The sequence below is a fragment of the Hetaerina americana genome, unplaced genomic scaffold (assembly GCF_022747635.1).
Source record: "Hetaerina americana unplaced genomic scaffold, ioHetAmer1.1.p SCAF_6, whole genome shotgun sequence".
Classification (NCBI taxonomy): Eukaryota; Metazoa; Arthropoda; class Insecta; order Odonata; family Calopterygidae; genus Hetaerina; species Hetaerina americana.
The window spans coordinates 73,354,639-73,378,179 of record NW_027287205.1 but is presented as its reverse complement, the minus strand read 5'-3'; the positions used below and the strand labels follow the sequence as shown (position 1 = coordinate 73,378,179).

Genomic DNA, 23,541 nt, shown 5'->3' with positions numbered 1-23,541 from the left:
CCAGTTTAGGTTCTTTTCAACTTCTACCATTCTCAGATAGGCGTTAACCAAGAGTTTAAGAACTTCAGTATTTTATATATGAAATTGAAAAAATCCGATTAGAAAATTAATGTTCTATCTACAAACCTAAGCAGAAAAATGTTCCAATCTGCATTTTTGTAAATGAGAAGTTTCGATGGTCTTGAATGAGTTCTCCCCTTAATGGCAGCTTTGCTACCTTCCCTTATCTCAACACAAGTTAATTCTCTAGCATCACAACTGCGAGAACAATAATGTGTCTATAATGGTAATTTGAAGAAAATTGAAGCTGGATATTTGTTTTATCACTCAACAAAACGAGGGAAATGACATTGGCTAAGTTACTAAGATTTATTTTTCACTTTCAAGAAAAATTCACCCTCGGAAAGAAAAAGAAAGAATTTTTTCCGGGCTGCAAAAAAAATAACTGAAAATGAGAAAAGGAGTAAGGGACAAAGAGGGAGAGGTAATGAAGGATTGACAGAGGGAATCAAGAAATCAAATTAAAGAGCGCTCGATGGAGAAGAAGATGAGCAGAATTAATTAAGAAGATTAGAAGGAGAAAGAGAGATGACAAAGATCATAATAGATGAAAGTGTGGATTACCCTTTTCATCTTCCATGCGTAAATCCCGTCATATAATTAAGTAAGGAACTGTATTAAAATGTTATAAATCACAATTATCCTGAGTAGGATTATAGGGAAATTTAAATGATTGAACGAATCGAACAAATATCAATGATAATATTTTTTAGATAAATTTGATATTTACCATTGCATAATAAAAGTTTTAGTTGATATTTTAGTTGAGCACTGTGAAAAATTTAAATGTTGTCAATCTATCTTAGCGTTTCATATGCGTAAAAGTCATAATAAAAACTTCCGTGACCCAGCATACGAATGAATTTTAATGGTGCGCATATAATGGACATCCAGAAACACGAGTAATCAGTGAAATATACTTGAAAATATTTTTGCCAGGATTAGTGATAAATGGGATAATTTCGAGATAATATCGACTGATGTATTTATACTGGAAAAGTATTTACAGACGGTAGTAGCACTAATTCCACGTTGGCGTAATAACTACATGTTATACATTTGAATGTTACTCTGAATCTCTACAATTCTTACATGTTTATTTATTTACTGATATCATTTTTTTACTCAAACTCTTGTTAACATTATTCACTTTATCTTATACTTGGTTTTCCTATTGATTAATCATTGAATTGAGCAGTATTCCTGTTAAAAATATCACTGAGTACTATTAAAAATAGCAAAGTAATATACAATTATCACGTAGATCTCCTAGCTTAATAAACCCAATCAATGTTACGGACCAAAAATGATTGGTTTGAAGAATGTACGTAAACTTATAAATACTATGATACATTCTTAATTGGCAATTGTTGTGAGCTTTAGTCAACGAATGTAGTATTATTCCCAGATATATTATCTACACTCGAAGCTGCATTTTCTTCATCTTTTTACAATACCCTTATATATCCGATGTGACATCAACATGGAAAGTTAAAAAACAAAATAGGTTGCACATTTTTTCTGGATTGTTAATCTTATTTAGCGTAATTTTTTCCGATTCAAAACCAGCAAATAACATTAAAAATATGCATAGACATCCACCCTTTTTCATTATACATAAACTATTACGTGAGAGAAATTTTCATATTTTGAATGATTTCGTGGACAACGTCTAAGCAAAGTGCCCCATCGTGTAAAACGTAAAAATGTGAAATGACAAATAATATTAAGTTCATAAGTTTGTTCAAGAGGCAATGCTATGATTATATTAAAAAATTTGCGATAATATGTTGAAAAAGTACAAATAAATTTAGGCTAAAAACTAAATTCGTAGAAAATTGAAATCTTGAATAAACTTTACGGCTGCAGTTTTGAAATGTTATGCTATTTTAAATATATAGGCATTTCTGAGAGAACCAATGCAAAGCAAAGGTTAACCTCGATAAAGAGTGGCATTATATCTGAACTTCCAATATAAAACATTTTTTTTCAAAATCTAAAAACTTAAAATTGCTACAAAATAAAAATCACATGCATGCAACCGATATTTAGTAAAAGGAAATGGTTAGACAATGAAGTAATGGTATGGTTCAAGTCATTCCGAAAAATAGATATTCTCTTATTCTATGCTAACTTGTATCCCAAATAGTAACGCACAAATAAGTTTAAAATGAGGTGATGTGCCAGTTTCAAGTATCATTTTTGATTTTTGATTACGGCATAAATCCATTAAAACCTCCTCATTTGACTAACAATGATTGACTTCATCGGATCCATCCGGCAGATTAAATGAAAGTCACTCAATGGTTTTGAAGAGGAATGCGTTATTCCGAATTATTCTGGCTTGTCCCCCAACTTCTGGGTCAGATTTGATTGTATCCAGAATTTCACGTATGAAACAATATTAATTCAATAATAGTATATTATTATAGCCATGTAATAAGTTCAGCGGATATTGAAGCGTGGAATATCAGAGTTTCTGTGCGTTCTGGATTTAAATTAGAAGTTCAATGCCATAAGGAAATAATGGCGCGTCTGAAAATCTTACCCAATTATTCAATTTTCACACTTCACGACAGGTAAATTATATAACCGATAAATATATCAATCTAATTAAAAATATATAAGGGTGATTGATTAATACATCTGTGACGCGGCATTTAATTCATAGATAAATTTTCCCCGATACCGCGAGACAAGGGAGGCCGCGACTCTACTTGTTTTGAGGGCGCCAGGCTAGCCGCATGGCTAGCCGCAGAGTCACGCCGCTGGCTGACACCTGGCCCATCACACTCCTCGTCCCAGGGGAGGGCTCGCTCACCTTTTATGTGCCCCGGGGTGGGCAGCGGCTCTTCAGCTGAAATCACGAGGGACGCTAGGAGGCGCATAAAAATGGACTACGACGAGTAAACTTCACAAGAACTATTTATTATCACAAGAAAAGGTGTGGGCGCTCCCAAGCAAACATGACGCGCGGTGCCGACGCCTGCTGGGCCACGATGTTGGGTGGCCGCTCGGCTGTAGCCGAAGATGGCCGCCTCGCTGTCGACTGCTGGCTCCCGATGTTCCGGTCGGGGCCTGCGGGGGGCCCACACGGCGAGGTCGGTTGCTGGCACGCGCACCCCCGGTGTTCGCAGGCTGTCGGTGACTCGACGATGATAGCACACGACCTTCTCTCTCGGGCATCCCACAACGAACTCTCCTTACCACGTGTTGGCCGACACTCTCCGCGCGCGGCGCGCTCCGCTCTTCTCTTTTTTCTTCCATACATTGTCGGCGCCCACAGATAGCGCCCCGCCGTTCTACGGCTCGCGAGAGGGGCGCGCGTATTCGAACTGGGCAAGTGACGCTGCGCCAAGCACAACGTCACATACCCCCTCCCTAAGCCGGACACTCGTCCGAGTGGACCGCTTACAAACGAGCCTGCAACTGAAACCTATGAACACAATATAATAACAACAATTTCACAGATTTCTACCAGTATTTCACTCAGTTTTGAGATTCTGTCTTCAGCTATTGGATAGAAAATGGATAGCACAACTTTTTCTAATTTTAACCACATTCTCTATGAACATCAAGTAATACATTTGGTATGAACAAACTTTTGGCATGAATCTTTCATACATTCCAAGGGAATTTCTCACAAAATTTCAACAAAAGCATCACTCGCTCAGATAATTCACTCTATAAAAGGCAGTACGTCCTCAGCTCAAACACATCACACCTCGTTTGCAAACTTTCATTCACCACAATTCAAGGGCTATGTGCCATAACAACAATAATGTCCGACAGAGATTTTCACATCATTGAAAAATAAATCGCTCACTTTGACACACAGACAAGATAACATGAGGCAAACACACAATGCTGACCTATTACATAATACCAAAATTCATAAGGAATTTTTTTGAGAGTGTGCTCCGTGGGCTTGGCGCTCGGAGAACTCACCACTTTTACGAGTGGATCTTGGTGCTATATATCGTTTCAAGTCACCAATATCTACTTTCGCGTTTTGCTTAATGGAACGCGTTTCTACGATATAAACTGTTGGAGACAGTTTTTTTAGTATCTCGATCGGTCCTTCAAATTTAGGGGCTAGCTTGGCTGAAAACCTATCAATCCCACTGGACAGATGGTGGGTCCTACGCATTACTAGGTCTCCTACATTAAATTCGATGTTTCTTCTACCCTTATTATACGCTTGCGCCTGTTTTTTATGAGCTTTCTCTATATTCTCGGCTACTAAATCTCGTAATAAGCCTAACCTATCGGCCCTCTTTTTCCACGCTTGTGGATCCAATCTGCTCTCTATGCCTTCCCCCTTCTCAAGCTCGCGCCGCAAACTCTTCACTGGCAGTGGATGCCTTCGGAAGTTCGAGTAGGCTGGCGAGATCTTAGTCGAGGCCTGCTTCGCGGTGTTGACTGCATGCCTTAGTTCGTGTAAATGCTGATCCCAGTCTCTATGGTCTATTTCTACAAACATCGCGATGGCCGTCTTCAGCGTTCGATTGGATCTTTCCACTGGGTTTGCCTGAGCATGGTATGGAAGCGTTGTTGTATGCGTTATTCCATACTCTGCCAATGCTTCTCTTAGGCATTTGTTATCAAACTCTTTTCCATTATCTGTCACGAGATACTCCGGCGTTCCCCAGCGAAATAGGACAAGCTCCTCAAGTGCTTTTAACCACGTTGGCCCCCGTAGCAGCTCTGACCGCCTTTAGCTCCACCCATCTTGAAAATAAGTCCTGAAAGATTATTAAGTACTTGTTCTTGGCTTTGCTAAGCGGAAACTCCATGAGATCTGCTGCTACGACGCTCCATGGTCTCTCTACCGTTCTTTTACCCAATAGTCCCTGAGGCGCTTGCTGCGACGTTTTGAACTGTTGACAGTCCTGACATTGCCTCACAAAGTTGTGAATGTCGTGATAGGCCCCTCTCCAATAGTAATCTCGTACGACTCGATCGAAGGTCTTTTCCACTCCGAGGTGGCCCGATGAAGGTTCACAATGGGCATCCCTTATGACCCGCTCTCGACATTCTTTTGGAAGCACGAGTTTCCAGCCCTCTTCACAATCAGCGATTGGATCGAGCAGCTCATCGTACTTGTAACGATACAAGTGGCCCGCTTCGACCTTCCAATTTTTATACCTCTCCGGATATTTGGTGACTTCCTCGACTCTGCGTTGGTAGTCCTCATCCTTTACTTCCGTAATTTCAGCGATCTTCTCTTCGCCAGAAAGTTGCTCGTACATACGAGATAGTGCATCAGGCAAATCATGGATTTTACCTCGACGATGCACCACCTCGAAGTCCCACTGCTGCAACTCCAGCGCCCATCTCGCGAGCCTACCCGTAGGTTCCTTGAGATTTCGCAGGTATTGAAGTGCGGAGTGGTCTGTGATCACGAGGAACTTGTAGCCCTCTAAATAAGGCCTTAGTTTTTTTATGGCCCATAGAATAGCTAATAACTCTCTCTCTGTCGTCGTATAGTTTTTCTCAGCTGATGTGAGAACTCGGCTGACATAAACGATTGGATGTTCTCCGTCCTCATTCACTTGAGAAAGAACACCTCCAATTGCTTCACTACTCGCATCAGTTTGTACGATGAAGGGTTTAGAGAAGTCCGGCCTTGCCAAGACCGGGGCTTCTGTAATGGCCCTTTTGTATGTCTCAAACGCTTTTTGCTGTTCCTCTGTCCATTCCCACTCTTGACCTTTGTGCAATAACTTGACCAATGGAAGCTTGATTTCCGAATCGTCCTTTATGAACCGAGCGTACCATCCAATCATACCAAGAAATCGTCTTAGTTGTTTGAGGTTAGATGGTGCTGGATAATTCACGACTGGAGCTATCTTTTCCGGATCTGGTCTAAGTCCCTCTGCGTCTAACAGATATCCAAGATATGCAGCCCTGTTACAACAAAACTCGCTCTTCTCCTTATTGATTACTAGCCCTGCCGTCACACTCGCTAAACTCACTCTAGGCGTGGACTCCACGCCGACTCCCCCTCCCTGAACCGGACACAGCCTATCAGGTTTGTCCTCAATGGTTACAGGGTATGTCACACTCTCACTCGACTCATTCCTGCCCGTCCCTTTGTTGGAACACAACCGATCCAGAGTGAACAGTACTTGAGGCAATTTCTCATAATCGCTCTCCTGTTCTGATTTCCGGCCCGCGTGAAGCGACTGGGCAGAATCTACATTCCACGCATGTCTCGGCGGGCTTTGTGGCACCGACGAGATGCTCTGAGACCTCTCACTCATTCTCTCACTCTCTGCTTGCTTTGGCGGCTGGAGACAGGCTGGCCTGTTCGATCCTACCAAAGACTTGACCCTTTCGCTTTCTCCCGACCTAACGGATTGACAGAGCGGAGCTGACTCCGTCGACCAATGCGCCTTCTGCCCCATATGCGGTTGATTTGGTGGGCGGAGACGGGCTGACCCGCTCGGCTCGGCGAAATCAACGGCTGGACAGCAAATATCAGCTTTGCAGTGGAGGTCGGCCGTCCGTCTCGACTGCTCAGCTGGAGAGCTTTTCCTGATAGCTCCATTGCATTGGCCAGATCGATAGAGGTTGGCTGTCCACCTCGATCTGTAGATTTCTTCATCCTTGATCTTTGCCAACGCCTCAGATGGGTGGTGGATGTTGGCTGTCCAACTCGACCTAGGAGCAGATGTTTCATCTGGCCCATCTGAGTTTATCTCCCTTCCTTTCCCTATACAATCCTTTATTCCACTATTTACATCTCCCTTGATCGAATTTGGTTCGCAGAATTTGGCTGTCCAACTCGGCTTTTCCAAAATCGAATCACCATTTCCTAACCTAATCGACTTATTCCTATGATTATCTAAATCTAATTCAGCCGGTTTGTGTTCGACGGATTGGTTTGCGGGGAAGCCGCTTGGGCTAGGCGACTCCCCGCTTGTCCGTTTTCCTGCCGAGTAAACAGGTGTTTGCAATTAGGGCAATTAATTGCCAATAAGCCGACCTTGCCGCAAAGTTGGCACTTTTCTTGTGTCCTTCCAGGTCGACTGGGACAATTGACACTGATATGCCCTCTTGCGCCACAGCTGAAACACTGGACTCTCGGGCACGCATTTGCCCTATGTCCCGACTCTCCGCAGGAATAACAAGCTCCGTCAAAGTCCGGTCCCTGGTTTCTCGCCTGTGAAGGCCTAGACCACGTAGGTCTCGTCATGGCCCGGTTGTCCCATCGGCCATTGTAACCTGCCCCAGAGGAGCTGGGCGTGACCTCTCTCGGAGAGGACGGCTCGCCATTTTTCCCCATAGTGGGCGGTATTCTCCCTCCTCCATCCGCGATGGACTTTTTCTTGACCTCATTGGGTTGAAGTTCATTAACAATGCTGGTCTTCTTATTCATTTCCTCCACATTACTCCCCAGGGCCCCTACTTTCGCTAGTTTTCTCGATCCTTGCTCTTCTCCTTTCCTCACATAAGCGCCAGTCGTGATTAGCGACTCGCTAGCTGGCATAGGATCATGATAACGAGCATTGATTGCCATTCTTCTTTCATACTTATGACCACAATCCATCAGCTCATCCAACGTCTTAAGTCGTCGATCCTTTATCTCATTTCGATATTCTGGAAGTAGATTGCTCAATGCGACCTTGAGCAGTTTCCTCTCTGACAACGGTTTCTTCAAATATTTAGAAAGATGTTGTAAATTTCCTATAAATTCTGCTATCTTCTCCTTCCTCCCTTGGGTTCTATTGGTAATTTCCCTCATCACTTGCTCTTCGTCCCACTCTTCGACGAATCTCTGTTTAAATCGCCGTTGAAAGTCATTCCAGTCTTTGATGTACTCCTCCGTGGCCGCATACCAGTTGTAAGCGGTATCTCGAAGAGTAAACGGCAAAACCTTCAAGATATCGCTATCCGAGGCATTAGTGCTGGCTCTGATGTTTCCCAACTTCTGGAGGTACTCTCTTGCCTTTGAATTGCCGTCTCCTCGAAATTCAAGCTTCCAACTCTGGAACGCCTTTATGCATCTTTGCGAGATTTCAGCTGAGCGTGACGAGCTCGTACGATGTCTCTTGGATTTAGATGCCAATGTTCTCGGAGCACTGGCCCTTCCTAACTCATAGCTGATGCTCTGTCTATGTCCATCGTCCCCTGATGCATCGTCCGAGTCATCACTGCTGTCAGTAGATAACGACCCGCTCGTTACCTCCGACTCTGAAGAAGATGACGAAGTGGATGTTATTTCCCTCCGATACTTTTTCCTGGAACCCTTTCTCAAGTTCCCTTCCTTATCGTTCTTCTCACTGCCCAATTTTTGTAAAATTCGGCTAATTCCATCCGTTAGGTTGTTGATCATCTCGTTCTGCTGTTGCAATTGACTCCGCAACTCCTTTATTTCCTCAGAGTTGCGGTCGCTCTGTACTGGTATCTCTTTCTGATTTGATTTCGCTTCCGAAGGCAGAATGCGCAGTTTTTCCTTTTCTCTGGTCAAATCTGACGCTTCTTTCCTTTCCCCCAGCGGCGGAAAATCATATGAGTCCATCAGCGGCAGTTTGGGCTGAGGGCCTCCCGCTGCGTTTGCTGTAATGGTCCGAATGGGGTTCAGTTCCTCATTAATTTCTCCGTCGCTTGCGGCAACTTTCTCCGTCTCGATGTGCTTCTTTTTATGCCCCTTACTGCATGCTCGTTTCATTTTCCGCCCTGCATCTAGGTCTTCGTCCCAGTTTAAGGCGTATAAAGCTCCTGAGAGGGTTACATCGTCAGGCTGCACATCCTCGTCCAATTCTTTGACCATGGTGTCCCTAACCGTGGTTGTGCCAAAAGAAGCTTAGCCCGCAATAATCGCTCTTTGCGCACTAAGAGTGGCCCTACCAAGGAGTGTCCTTTACTTGACAACTCATTTTCCACCTCTTCTTCACTCATTTGCTTAATTATTTCAAATTCTGCCTTTACCGCTGAATGCCGTAGCAGTGCCCTCATATCTCTCTGATATCTCGCCAAAAATCCAGTGTCACCCTCCATTGTAAATTAGGAAGAAGAAAATTCTTAACCTATTGAATAATTAAAGGATTTGCCCCACCTAACCTAAAATACGCTTACTGCAAAAATTTAATCCTAATCTAAAGATATTTCCCTGTTCTACAGTTCTTATAACAAATAGGGTAGAATAAATCAGAATTCTATATTAAAAGCATAACCTAACCTCAAAATTCAAAAATTACAAACTCCACTTCCTCTTTTCAAAGGATCCTCTGCCACTCTGGGGATACGTGGCCACGCACGGAGCTTCCCTCACGCCAATAATAGTAGTTAATCTTAGAAACCGATCGTCCCTCCGCAACTTAACTGGAAACAAGTCGCCTCGGGAATGTTCACAGCTTTCATCCCACCCTCAACGCCAAGCAACCACTCAAAGCAACCGCACAAACCACATTCAAGTACAAAAGATTGAGTAGAAATTATAATCTCTTATTTACTGCTTCCCTCACAAAGAATTTTAAATTTTTTTTATTTCATGAAAATGTATAGCGAAAAAAAAAGGACTAATTTATAAATCAAATAGAAAAATTGTATACCGCTCGCGAAAGAGCTGTATGTAATAACTGGCGCTCGCGCGATGTTACTCACGCATCGTTCCCGCTCACACACACGCTATGCACACCATGCCGGTATCACTCCGCTCGCTCTCCTTCACACCATTGTTGCCTCGTCAAGGCCGACGCGACGCCATTTTACACTCGCGCCTCATGCGCACTCTCGAAATATAATTGTCACTTTTCTCGCACAACAATAGAAAGGCTGCCCCACGTTGGGCGCCATTTGTGACGCGGTATTTAATTTATAGATAAATTTTCCCCGATACCGCGAGACAAGGGAGGCCGCGACTCTACTTGTTTTGAGGGCGCCAGGCTAGCCGCATGGCTAGCCGCAGAGTCACGCCGCTGGCTGTCACCTGGCCCATCACACTCCTCGTCCCAGGGGAGGGCTCGCTCACCTTTTATGTGCCCCGGGGTGGGCAGCGGCTCTTCAGCTGAAATCACGAGGGGCGCAAGGAGGCGCATAAAAATGGACTCTGACGAGTAAACTTCATAAGAACTATTTATTATCACAAGAAAAGGTGTGGGCGCTCCCAAGCAAACATGACGCGCGGTGCCGACGCCTGCTGGGCCACGATGTTGGGTGGCCGCTCGGCTGCAGCCGAAGATGGCCGCCTCGCTGTCGACTGCTGGCTCCCGATGTTCCGGTCGGGGCCTGCGGTGGGCCCACACGGCGAGGTCGGTTGCTGGCACGCGCACCCCCGGTGTTCGCAGGCTGTCGGTGACTCGACGATGATAGCACACGACCTTCTCTCTCGGGCATCTCACAACGAACTCTCCTTACCACGTGTTGGCCGACACTCTCCGCGCGCGGCGCGCTCCGCTCTTCTCTTTTTTCTTCCATACATTGTCGGCGCCCACAGATAGCGCCCCGCCGTTCTACGGCTCGCGAGAGGGGCGCGCGTATTCGAACTGGGCAAGTGACGCTGCGCCAAGCACAACGTCACACATCATATATTAAGACTGCCGCAAGTATTAAAAAATATAATTCAATTTTAATTTTTGCCCTCTGTCTCAGGTTTAAATTGACGCATGTTTTAAGGCAAAAGTGGAGGCCAAAACATATGGATTATTTGTATACATATTTAGAAACGAATTAAAATGTATGCAGTACTATGCAAAAATAGTAAACATCATAGGCAAAAACAGAATCGATTTCCGAAGTCAGGGAAAATTTGTAATTTCCGTCACAATAGGGTCAATGATACTGTAATCCTAAGATATTTTATTATTCGATGCTGGACTGTGAATTCAATGAAGGGACTGAAATATATACTGATATAAGATGCAAGAAATGAAACATGATACAAGAATCGTACAAACAGTCAAAATATTGTCAATCCCCAAACCGACTTTGAAGTTGATTCACAATTCTGCCAAAATGTTTCAATTATGTATTGGGTTTTTTAGAGCAATGAATTATGTCTAGCTTTCGCGGAAGCTGAGAGCAAATACTACTCTAAATGGCAAAACGACTGAAATGTGAAGGCAATGGACAACTGAAAAGCGGACAAGCGACGCACTGTTGACGCGATCACGGAATCCCTCCAAGCTCCAAGTGATTTTAAATATTCTTCTTCACCCCCACAATGGACTTTGTGCCACCCACTCCTGCCTCCCCCCCACCAACTGATTCAACGGTCAGGCCTAACCCATTTATTTTTAATTTTCTTCCGCGGGAAAGACGGAAAACCGTCTTGCCTTTATCCTTCCGTTCCCTTACTGGCTGCTACGCCCAATTCTTCCTTTCATTTCTGATCCAGTAAATGTCCCATTGCCTCCCCTTTCCATGCCCCTCCTTTCGCCCATCTGCGTCCTCTTCTTCCTGCCTTCTCGGAGGAATCTCGTGAATTTGAATTAAAGTAGTGATGGTGGAGGAAGCGTGGGGAGAGGGGGAGCGAGAGGCGGTGCGGGAGGAGGCCGATCATTGCTCAAGAGGCAGGCGAGAGGGAAGGAAGAAGGGAGGGAGGGAAAGACGGGAGAATGAGTTTTAAGAGAGGGTGCCATCGCTGGAGCCGATTCAGGGATCTGCAGTGCAGTCGAGTCGGCCGGCGGCAGCGGCGGTGGGCGAAGGGGTGGATGAGCGTAGGGGACCGGGGGGGGGGGGAGAGGGAGGATGTTGGCTTGGTAGAGCGGTGGAGTGGCAAAGGGGAAGAGAGGAAGAAGGAGAGTTTAGGAGTTGGGGGATGAGAGAGGGATAGAGGACGAGATCGGGATGGATGAAAAGACGCTGGGGGAAAATGGGGGGGGAAGGACGCGGGGGATGGAGAGAATGAGGAGAATAACGGGGGGCGGGGGGAAATATAAATACATAAAGTGTGAATGTCGGGGAGGAGAGTTGAGACGTAAATTTGCCATTTTCACCCTCCGGCGCTCCAAGAAACACGATACTGCACTTTTTTCTCCCGCCGATCCTTTTTATTTATACTTCACTTGCGGTTTTTGTCGCGACATGAGGAAATATATTGATGATTTAGGGTGCTATGGAGTGAATTACTTCCTAGCTAATGCTTTCAAAAACATTCCTTTGAATCATGACTTACCTAATCTGGAAAAATGTAGGGGATATTAGGCTTTGTATACAGCTTTAGTTTCCTAGTTTATTTCCTAGAATGCATTCTCAGTGGAAATATAATCAACTAGGGTACAATTAAATTTTTGTTTCAATCATTTCACTTCTTAAAAGTCTGCGCCGAACAAAATTAATAATATTATACATGACATGCACAATTTTATGTTGAATGTAAATTAGTTAACAAACTCCTGATTGAAGTTCCAGATTTGTTTTTAAAAGAATGGTATTAATATATTATTATTTATCACAATGATATAACCGGTGCATTCAACCAGTCATCAGTGTAATCCTACCGAATGTGTAGATGAGCTTAGGTCGTTTCGGTCCCTACGACATATTAAATTCTAAATTTCATAGTGTGTAACGCGGTGGATTCTTCATCAGTACCACTTCCCGTTATCTGTACAGTATATTTTCCAACCTAGGAATACGATATCTATTCTCTCTACACCTACAATTCGATATCTCTCTCACCACTTGTATACGTTCATGAGTGGTCATCTGTTATCATGGCTGATAGTAAAGTTTTTATTGGCCTACAAAATTAATTTAAATATTTTTGATTGCAGAAATAGTATCATCAAACACTTAACGGAATTCTTAGCAAAAAAGTCTTATTTAAGCAAATCGTACATGATCCTAGGCATCCTTTCTATATCATTCAAAAAATAATTATAGAATGATAAATGTGAAAGATATTTAAAAGATAAATTTTCATGCATTAGCAGTAATACTTATAATAAAATACCTACAATATCATTTGCATATAATACTGAGATGCACAAAAGTTTTCCGTGTGGGTATATTTACGGAAACTCATGAGCGGAACGCTACGATAAATATAATATCATTATGGACAGCATTAATAAGTGTAATTATAGGAAAAAAATATTTTACAGACATGAGAATAATATTGGACCGAGCACCAATTAATGGCAACAGAAAATGAGGCTACTTTACATTGTAAAGTTTGGCATAAACATGAAGGATATGGGCGTTTTAGACATAAAATTTCCATGTGATACATTTCCTTTTTCATTTTTTCGATTTAAGCACTGTATTACTGGAAAATTTTAGTTTAAGGTGAGAATCATCTGGATGTAGAGTCTTTACTGTATTGATTAGTGCATCCACTATTTTTATCTCGGAGCATAGCGCGCGATGAATTATAAAATTATTTTAGTATAACCTGATATGTATGCAATACGCAATAGATATAAATTTAATGTGTTGCATACACTACAGGCTCTTATAAACTCAATTTTGAGAGTTTGGATAGCAGGAAAAATAGCATCTAACATTGAATGGAATTTTTAGAGTGAAAGCCTTATTGAAAAAAATTAAATGATCCTTGGCAATATTTCTTAATCATCAACCATAAAATACTAACTGAAAAAAATTAAATGATCCTTGGCATTATTTCTTAATCATCAGCCATAAAATACTAACAGATAAATACCAGTACTAATGTATAGACTGGTTTAGTCGAAGGAGGAAGGTGATTGAAGAAACGTTGGTAAGTGTATACACATTACAAATATTTTCCTTGCAAAAAGTATTTTTAAAAACGTTCTCAAACAAAAATATTTGGGACTGAGCTCCATTCTTACAGAAATAAAAGAAAGACCTTAGATATATGGAATTCAGGGCATTGATGCTCAAGTTTCGAGCTATTTTTCTGTTGGTCATGTTGTTAGATAGAAATTTTTTCACAGAGCTTAATTAACTTTCAAGTTTATGAAGAAGAAGGAATTGAAATATGCTGGAATAAAAAACGGCTTTAACTCTGGCGACTCGCAACAGCTGCAAAAATGTATTTCTTACCCAGACAGCAGTTTAATAAAGAAAAAACTTAAGTCGCCAATGGTATCTGCCAACGGCTCTGCAGATACACGCTCTCCATACTATTCTATATTTCGTTGAGATCTGTCATGCAATATTTTGCCATGATGTTTACGGGTGGAGCTGCAGCAAGTCATCACCCATTCCCTTCTAAGACAGATAACTCTCAAAATTAGCATTTAAATAAGGATACACTCCTCGGAGATTGCACATTCGCATTGGAGTAGCTTGGCGATTCATTTTACTACAGAAATCCACATCTCTCACGAGTGTAAATTTGCTAAAGTCAGTGGTTTGGAAAATGAAATATTAAGTCAATGGGCACTGACCCAATTTTGGAGAGATTCCATAGACGCATGTTTAAGTTATTCGGTATTTTAAAGAATGCTATTTTGATAGGATAAAATCTTAAAATCATATCGCAATTCAAACATCCTTTAAGACATGAAGACTGTTATAGGAGCGTATTTAAAAAAGGCAAACTAAACGTATTGTATGTCTTTTCACGCCGTTAATTTCATGCGGCCCGCCCAAGAAGATAATGGATAACCTAAGTGTTGCTATAAAACTTTACATAGTTTCCTAAGAGTTAATTGGGTTTAAGTGAACGTAAAACACGTTCAATTAAACCCAATACTCCTCAAAATTTATACAGAATTTTAATTTGAGCAATAGCTACAGCTTGAGCAATATTTTTTATCACATAATAACTGGACTACTCAATTTTTCCTCTTACAGCAGCCTTCAAAATTTCACTGTCACTCAACACGTCCTGCATTCACTTTTCGTATATTCTTCAAATTTCTATTTTCCCCGGTCAATTCTAAGCTTGTTTTACTCTCGGCCCTTTTTTTATTTGTAAAACCAAGCATATCTGAAATGCCTCTCACGTACTACATTCTATTTCCTAAATGAATAAATTTTAGAGTTATAAAAACACTAGTCTACGTGTCCAAGATATCACTAATCCTTCCTTTAAACGTTTGCTACGATCCTTGTCATCTAATCCAACCTCTTCCGCTTACCATCGCAATAGTATTCCACAAAAAGAACTTACATGGTTAAATGTTCAAGTTCCCCTAATTTATCACCTCCATGTTCATTTTAACCTTTTCATTTTTTGAGAACCTCATTATTCTCATTTTTATAACATTAATTCTTATTGCATATTTAAAATCCGGATTCTCTAACGCGTTATATTGGAGTACTCGGTATTATATTAGAGGTAAATATTTCCTACAAAAAGAAATGTCATCAATATTAAATTTTGAATTTTACATGAATTTAATTCAAAAACACATTAAAATAATGTCTAAAATAATGCAGAGAGAATACTATAGGAGATACCTCTAAATATTCTACTCGTTTAGCAAATATTTTAGACCAAAGGACTGAAGTAAATTCATTTAAATTGAATACGATTTGGTATCTTTAAAAACTTCGCAACTTAAAGTAAAAAACAAGAATACATAATAATTAGTTAAGTCAGAGAAAAATTGCAATTCAAATAATTGCAATAACAAAACAAAGGCTGATTGTTCAACAGAACTATAAATGCGCGGAACAAAAAAAATGACTTGAAATTGAATGAAATATGAAATAAAATAAACCTAATTGATAAAAGAAATAATATCGGTTTTTGGTATCAGAAATAGAAGAGGTGACAAAAGGGTGGGAGAAGATTGAGGAAATATGATAAAATGCAAAAGTAATAAAGACTACTGGTCGTGTCATCTGCTAACATTTCTATTTCCCTTCCGGTGTACCAAGAGGATACATACTTCGGAAGATTCGGAGAGGGGAAGCGAGGGCGGAAATCTCCGGAGGTAGCTCTGGGGATGAGTCTGCTATAAAACGACGGTTTGGCAGGAAACTAAAGGAGGGGTTATCGCAAGGCGGGAGAGAGATTGCAGGAAGTGGGATGAGCTGAGAGGTTTTGACTGAGAGGATCTCATCCCCTTTGTGTGGAGAAGCGCGGCGGTGAATTTAACCTTTCCTCGACTACTTCTCCGCAAGCCCATTCGTCCGCCCCTACACCACACCCCCTCAATCTTCTCAGTGAAGACGACGTAATTAAAGTTTGCGTGATTCCATCCCCCAAGCCTTTTCATACTACGATTACCTCGGAACCCAACTCCTGCCTCACCCCGTCACCTCTCCAAGGTCCACACTCCTGTCTTCCCCTTTGAATTAAATATCCAAGGTGTACTCCCTCATCGAAGAATTTTCCTCCGCGCTAACTCCCAACCCTCCTGCTCTGTCTTAAGGTGCTCCCTGTTGAATATGCATCCACCTCGAACATTTGGCTGAGAGACGTCAAAGGAAATGGTGAAATCCATTAAAGTCATTTAATTTCCTCAATATATTTCTCGTATATCCTTATAAATGGTCTGCTTTACTTCACATTGACGCTCTTCTGTTCGACACATGCGTTCATTTTACTCATACACGCATAGAACAAGGTGTAAGTCCGTTTTATGGTTAATAGAAAATAACGGTTAAGATGAATCGAAGACGGTCTTAAAATCAAAGAAATAAAAGGTTTCAAAGTTCATATAGCCAATGCTAACACGCGTTTACATTTAAAATATTGTCTCCAATGAAGTAAACAAGTCATTCTTATAGTTTCATTGTCAAAACTTTTGTGAATGCTAAACCCCAAATTTAAATAATGAATTTGAAATGTAAATTGGCAATTTCATTTTTCAAGATGATTCTTCGTTACCATTAATTAATTTCCAAGGTATACTTGTTTAAGTTTCCAAATTAGTATACAAGAGCACATCACAAATTGCTCGTGGTTTAATTTTACTGTTTTCGATTTTCATCTAAATTTACATGCCGATTCTTGGAAAACGAAACAAATGAACTTCACCTGCCCCAGGCAAATCACCCAACAACAGAGTTGAAACATGAACTATAGAATTTTCCTGATAAGGGATAATCTCGTTAGCCAATGGCAAACCCATTGTAAAAAGTCTTGCGTGAAGATAAATAAATAAACTACATTCATAATGCAGAACTTTTTCTTTTTGTATCTAGAGCCTAAAAAGATTGACTATCCTAATTAAATTTTGATGGAAAAATTATTATGTTAGCTTAGCTCGACTTCGGACTTTGAGATCTATTTTAAAGTATTTAGAGCTAATGCAACATTAAGGTGCTTAAAAGCAACGTCATATTTTATAACCCTTAGTCATATATAACATTGACGGCTAGGATCCAATAGTTGTGATATACATATACACACACATACCTATATTTAACATTTACACCAATATAGCACTATCAAACAAAAACACAGAGAAACACGCACAAATAAAACTCTTGTATTCCGAACTTTCGGTGACGAGACCACCTTTTTCAAGGGAGAGAAGAAACTGAAGAGAAGCTTTCAATAAGAGAGGAAGAGAAAGCTGGATGGAAGGGGAAGGCGGGGAGAAGTTTGGGAGGGGAAGAGTTGGGAGGTTTGATATGGAAGGTTTAGACGCGGAGAGGGGATGAAAATATCTGTAGATTGGGGTTATTAGTGACTGACATATACTGAAACTGACATATACCTCATTCAAGGTATCAAGAAGCAAAATATAGGTCTGTTTAATTGTTTTTATTTTGAGTGGATGGTCCATTAGATGCTATAATTAATTTAATACAGCATTTATCAAAGGGAGTGATCTATTCGGGATTGATTGATATATTTTGGGATTGAAATTAGAAGCATCTTAATGGGTGAAAAATTCTTACATGAGCCACGGTGGTTATTGATTCCAATATTTAGTGGTGTGATCCACTGTCCAAAAAACATTTCTTTTCTAAATAAAACAATTGTTAATTTGAACACCTGACCTGCAAAAAATTCTAGCCCTTTCCTAACAGAGTGTATACTTTTAAGAAAAGATATAAGGAATATATGTAATAATTTGATTGATGTGTGGTTTAAAATTATATGAAACAGCTTAATTGTTTTTTAATTTACCTTTTTTTCTTTGTGATTGATTGATGTTAATGAGATGGGGATTTCTTGCTTTGTGAAAGAAATTTGTGTTTTGAAGTTCCCTTTAGGTGCACTATTGTTTAATGACTGATTTTACCTTTGTAATTTGAGACTTCTGTGCCACCTGATACTGTCTATCAGCGCATGTGAATTTTTAATAATAATAATAAAAGGCAGGGCATAGTTGCCACCTCAGAAGATAAACCACATTGATTGAGGTGCACGAGGAGTAGGGAATTGGTGGGAGAGGGATGGGGTTCGGGATTTAAAAATAGGACATGTTTTGCATATAGGTTTATTACAGGGCATAGGAGTGGCTTTAGGAAGGGCTGGGGATTTAAGGAGTGGATTAGTTGACTTGAGGAGATCTAATAAGGTGGCGGGGCGTGCGTATTAAAGTAATGGAGGGCACTTAGAAAAAAGGTTGATGGTGGAGTTCCGGTTATTGAGGATAGGGTAGAGGGTTTTTAGGATTAATCTCAGAGACTCTTGGCTGGGTAGGTACGTATTATAGATTGAAATAGGGCGAGTTTCTGCAGAAAGGAAGGTTTGGGAGTGTAAGCATGTCTTCGGAGTCCTTCGTTTATGATGGAGTCAGGATAACCTCGTTAGATGAGAAAATGGTGTAAGTTTTACAGGAATATTTGAAGAGTAGGGATGATTGCAGATTTTGCGCCCTTTCAAGGAAAAGGAATAGAGAATGAAACATTGGGTGTGATATGCGTGGCAACTGTTATAGTGCAAGTATTGTTCTTGGTTGTTTGATTTTACAAGTGCAGAAGTGTGTAACGTTTTGCCTATTAATGATACGTTTACATGTAGGAAGGTAATTTGGGAGGAGGAGGAGGTTTGCATGTGTTTTTCTGTTTTTTTTTTCGCTGGTGCTATCTTGGTGTACATTATGTACATTATTATTCATATTCGTGAGACTATCATTCAAGTTTTATATATATATATATATATATATATATATATATATATATATATATATATATATATGTATATATATATATATGTATATATATTTATATGTTTAATCTTTCAGATATATTGGCCTGTTGTAATTTCGGAAGTCTTTCATAAACCACAAAATCGCTGCCAAATACCTGCTATATAATGAACTGATAAAGTTATACATGCACTAAGATAATCTGGTGTTTAGATTAGCGGAAAATCCCAACAATTTCACTCACTTATTTACGAAAATGCGCAAAACAACCCGAAGGCTGGGTTTTGATTGAAGGTAGAGCCCTTCTAATGCCAAGCCTTACGGTATGTGAAATTCATACGTCGGGTTAGGGGTGAGCGTAGCTCTCTTACCCCGGGGTCAGCTGTAGTTTTCCAACTTTTAGTAACCGAACGTTAACACAGCTTTTGTGAAGCTGAGTGTGCCCAGAGGCTTAACTCTGAATTTAAGTCGAGTCCTATTCACAGTACAGTATGGACTGCACTAAAATACCCCATGCATTAAAACTAAAAAAAATTTAAAATATCAAGAGGGTACAATGGTAAGTGGAGGGCTGCAGCTTGGAGATGAGGGGCCCAGAGCATAGATTACGACCGTTCATTTTCCTCGATGGCGAGTGGACTCATTTAAATCCAACAAATATTTAACAGCAGCTTCTAAATCCGAATTCTAGGACAATACTTCATCTCACGGGGGCACCCTATATATGCCTGCTCCCGCCCTACCCTTGTAACTCGAAGATTTTATTTTTCATTTCACTTGTTCAACGCTGGATGTTTATCTAATCCATCGCCTCCTCATGCGATCTCCCGCCTCCTGCATCTTCCATCACCCCATATTCCTCTGTCCTTGACCCCTCACACCTACGATCCGCTACGTCCCGCTTCCCTCTCCCATCTCCTTTATGTACATCACTTATTTACCCTCTCTGAACCACCGCCCGCTTTTTCCGTACACACATACACACACACCCCCAAACACGGCTCTGCCCCAGTTTCTTCGTTCCCTCCCCATCGCCTTTTCCACCTCCCACTCGGATGGCCCAAGCTCTCGCTCTTAAGGCTGAAACCTCAACCTCGCCCTGCCCCTCCCCATCCGGCCTCCTTAATACTGCTCTCCCCGCCGTATTCGACCCGGGGACTCTGTGAAGGGCTTCGGCGTATGACAACAGTACTGCCGGCATACTTGACTTGGGCAAATTTGCTGCCGCTTTTCCCTCCCTCCTCTCCCTGCCCAGGTCTTCGGCGGCGAGCGAGACAGCATTTGCGCCTCTGGGCCACTCTAACCATGAAAGAGAGAGTGCCAATCGAGTTTTCGTGACGTCAAAAAAACTCGTTCCCGTCCCCTCAAAAACCAGCTATACCATTTTAGATCTCAATACCATTATTATTTGTCCTTTTTTTGAGTTTTTGTGTCGCCGTTTCAATTTGGGACGTCGTTTCCTTCGACGACGCAAACTTGGGAGGATGTGGACGAACATCAAAAGTTACATTTCCAGACTAGTAATTTGCGCGGAGAGTGGTTTCTGATCCCAGAGGGAAGGTTGCGCATCGGAAGTCTTAACATTACATTTTCCCCCAAAAGGAACCAATCATGATTTCTTTTGGTTTGGAAACGTAGTTTTCTTCTTCTGTTTTTTGAGTTTTTACTCTTTCAACTTTGTCTGCCGATTCGGTTTTATTTTTAGTTTTATTGGAAATCTTCCAAGTCCCAGGAAAATACGTTGCCGATATAGTTAGGAGACCTCAAATCACAACAGCAGTATCCCCTTAACGGAAATGCAAGGCACATTTTCAATACATGAAGTAAAATGGTTAAGAGACAGCGGAAACCACTACCGCAAGGATCTCAAAGGGAAAATACATTCTTGCATGCATACGGCTGTCATGCGTCAGACGAAAACTGCGCTCGCACAATAACATTCAAACGTTGTGCTTGGATATGTTTTAAAGTTGACAATACTTGATATTCACAAAACATTTAGTTGAGACTATGATAGATTTCACCAATAACACTAAGCACGGCTCTGCTTTTCACCTATGAATTTTATATTTAGGACATTACGCGGCTACTTTTATGTAACAGAATTCTTTCCGCGCTTCATATTTCCGATATTAAATTGGAACATAGTTTTACCCTTGGTTAAATAAATGCTTATTCATTAATTACTAGACAAATTATTGTTTTCGTCACAGAGAAAATTTGGTATTTCTAGAACTGGACATTTTGCCTGAACTGGTTTGTAAGTTAATAAATTTTAGAGTGATAATATCATTAAATGAAATATTAATATGAAACAAATTAATATTTTAACCCTTATTTGCTCTTAAAATTTTGAAATACTAGCGTCATAGTTTCATTTTAAAAATAAAAATAATAATTAATTAGCTTCTATTTAAAGGAAATACATCAATTTAGTTGTATTTTATGGATTCTCATAAACTATGTTTCCCTAATAAATGGGAAAACTACATTTTAAGTTAGTAGACAATATATTTGCCTTAAATTTACGCACAGATGAAAAATGAGAAGAGAATTCAGTGTACCTACGTCATTAACCGAAAACTTGTTTTTAGGAATGCTATAAGGTATAAATGCAGCGGGAATAAAACATGATGAGGCATCGAGTGGGTTGTGAAGGAGTAATGAGGCTAATTTCAGTGTTTTTAAATTTTATGGCTACTGATTGATTAAAACTCAAAAAGTATCAATATTCTGGTATTGCCAAAATGAATCCAAACATCATATTTTTCTCATTCATAGAAATCATTCATGGGAAACTTTTAAGTTCATGCCCTAAATTCCTCATTCCTTGAAATAAATTTTTTTTTTATTCTTTGCCTCAATTTTAACAAGTTTTTTTACATATAAAGCGAAAAAGTTAGAAAACTAAGGTATGTGTGACTAAGTGAAAACTAAAGTATAACGTATTCCCAAGCATGTACTTACCATATTCCTGCAAATTAATTTGGGCTCTTTGGTCGTTGATTGAAATAATTTTCTTTGATCCTACCTATTCTTTGCAGTCTTTTAAGATGGCCAAAAATAGAATAGTTAAACTCAAATAATAAAGCCATATTAACGCAAAATATTGAAAAAACATTCATTGTTTTAACGAGGGAATTACCCTCAAGGGCCTTGCAATTAAAGAGCGTAAACCTCAATGCTATTGACATTAAGAACCTAAGTTATTATAATTGGTATGATCACAGCACAGTTATTCACGAATGTTCTTTAATCACCGTATTTGATAATGAGAATCGTTCTCTCAAATTATCTGTCGTGATAGAGATGCACTTAGCTACTAGGTTAAAGGGCAACGTACACCACTCTCATTGGGAGAGAGTAAGAACTGTCTTGGATCTTTTCCAGCTTGAAGGTTTTCAGGTATGTTCGAGAGGTAACCTCCCTAGAGAGACCCCGGATAAGGAGGGGTGATTGGAAATTGAACTCGTACTCACCACATCAATCAGCTGCGAGAGTCTTAGCCCCATTTTCACCGTCAGCCTATCCGAGTTGTTGCCGACCGGCCTGATGAGCCGGTTGTAGTTGGACAGGAGGTCATCGTAGAGGCGCCTTGCATCCGGGTTCCCCCTCGCGCCCCCCGCCAGAACAGCCAGGAGGAGGGCCAGGAGTATTCCACCCCCGCCGCCACCCACTCCCACTCCCACCCATCCGCCCCCCCCACCGCCTCCGCCGACCCCCTCTCGCCCCCCGCCCATTCCACACCCACGCTCGCTAATCCAAGCGACGGGCTGCCCGGTCTAAACGATCACTCAGAAACCTGTGGGGAAGAGAGAGAGAACGTCACGGGTCAATACCACGCCTCGCAAACACACACGCGCGTCATGCATACGCACACACACACACACATAGAACCACCAGGTCAGAATGCAATGCGATGGATGCATATTCATCTCGCCGCTACTAGCTGCAGGGAAACCACTCCCCACTTCCTGCCACCTCCCTCAGGGGTCCGCCTCTGTGAACGTGGGCGGATTGTGGCCGACCGCCTCGGCGGGAAGGGCGGCTACCCGCTCCCGTGAAAGGGCTGGGAAGAGTGCCGTCATACGAAAAAACTCCCTCCGCAAATGTTTGATGTGCACGGTTTTTTGCCTCCTTTTTCAATATTTTTGTGAACATATGGAGATTGAGGTGGAAATTTGGCCACAACAACAGAATTCAGCAGAACAGCAGAAAAACAACATCCGAATTGAAATCATCTTTGTCAAATTTCCATTGGCTTTTAATTAAAAAGTGTGTATAGGCATAATTTACATGTCTATTACGCAACCACTTCTGGCGAATAAAGTTCAACCGTCACCTATCTTCATGTTTTTAGGCCGCTGTTTGGATCACTTTTACTAATTCTCTTCGGAATTCCTTCGAAGAGCGAGCCCTTAAGGGTGGAATTTCAATTAGAGCAGTAGTATATGTGGTTATTGGGTTCCGCTTATAGATTTGATGCTTCAGGGCTATTCTGCGTTCTGTAGACTCTTTTAAACTTGTGATGTGTTGGTTT

General features: G+C 41.1%; 1 protein-coding gene across 1 annotated transcript in view; it reads right to left on the bottom strand.

The window, feature by feature from the left end:
• Positions 1 to 22,741, bottom strand: part of nAChRalpha1 (nicotinic acetylcholine receptor alpha1) — a 166,014-nt gene extending 143,273 nt beyond the window's left edge. Inside the window, exon 1 of the mRNA XM_071594253.1 lies at positions 22,481 to 22,741. Within this exon, the coding sequence (XP_071450354.1) occupies positions 22,481 to 22,741 (261 nt within the window). The remainder of the gene's footprint in view (positions 1 to 22,480) is intronic.
• Positions 22,742 to 23,541: the final 800 nt, after the last annotated feature.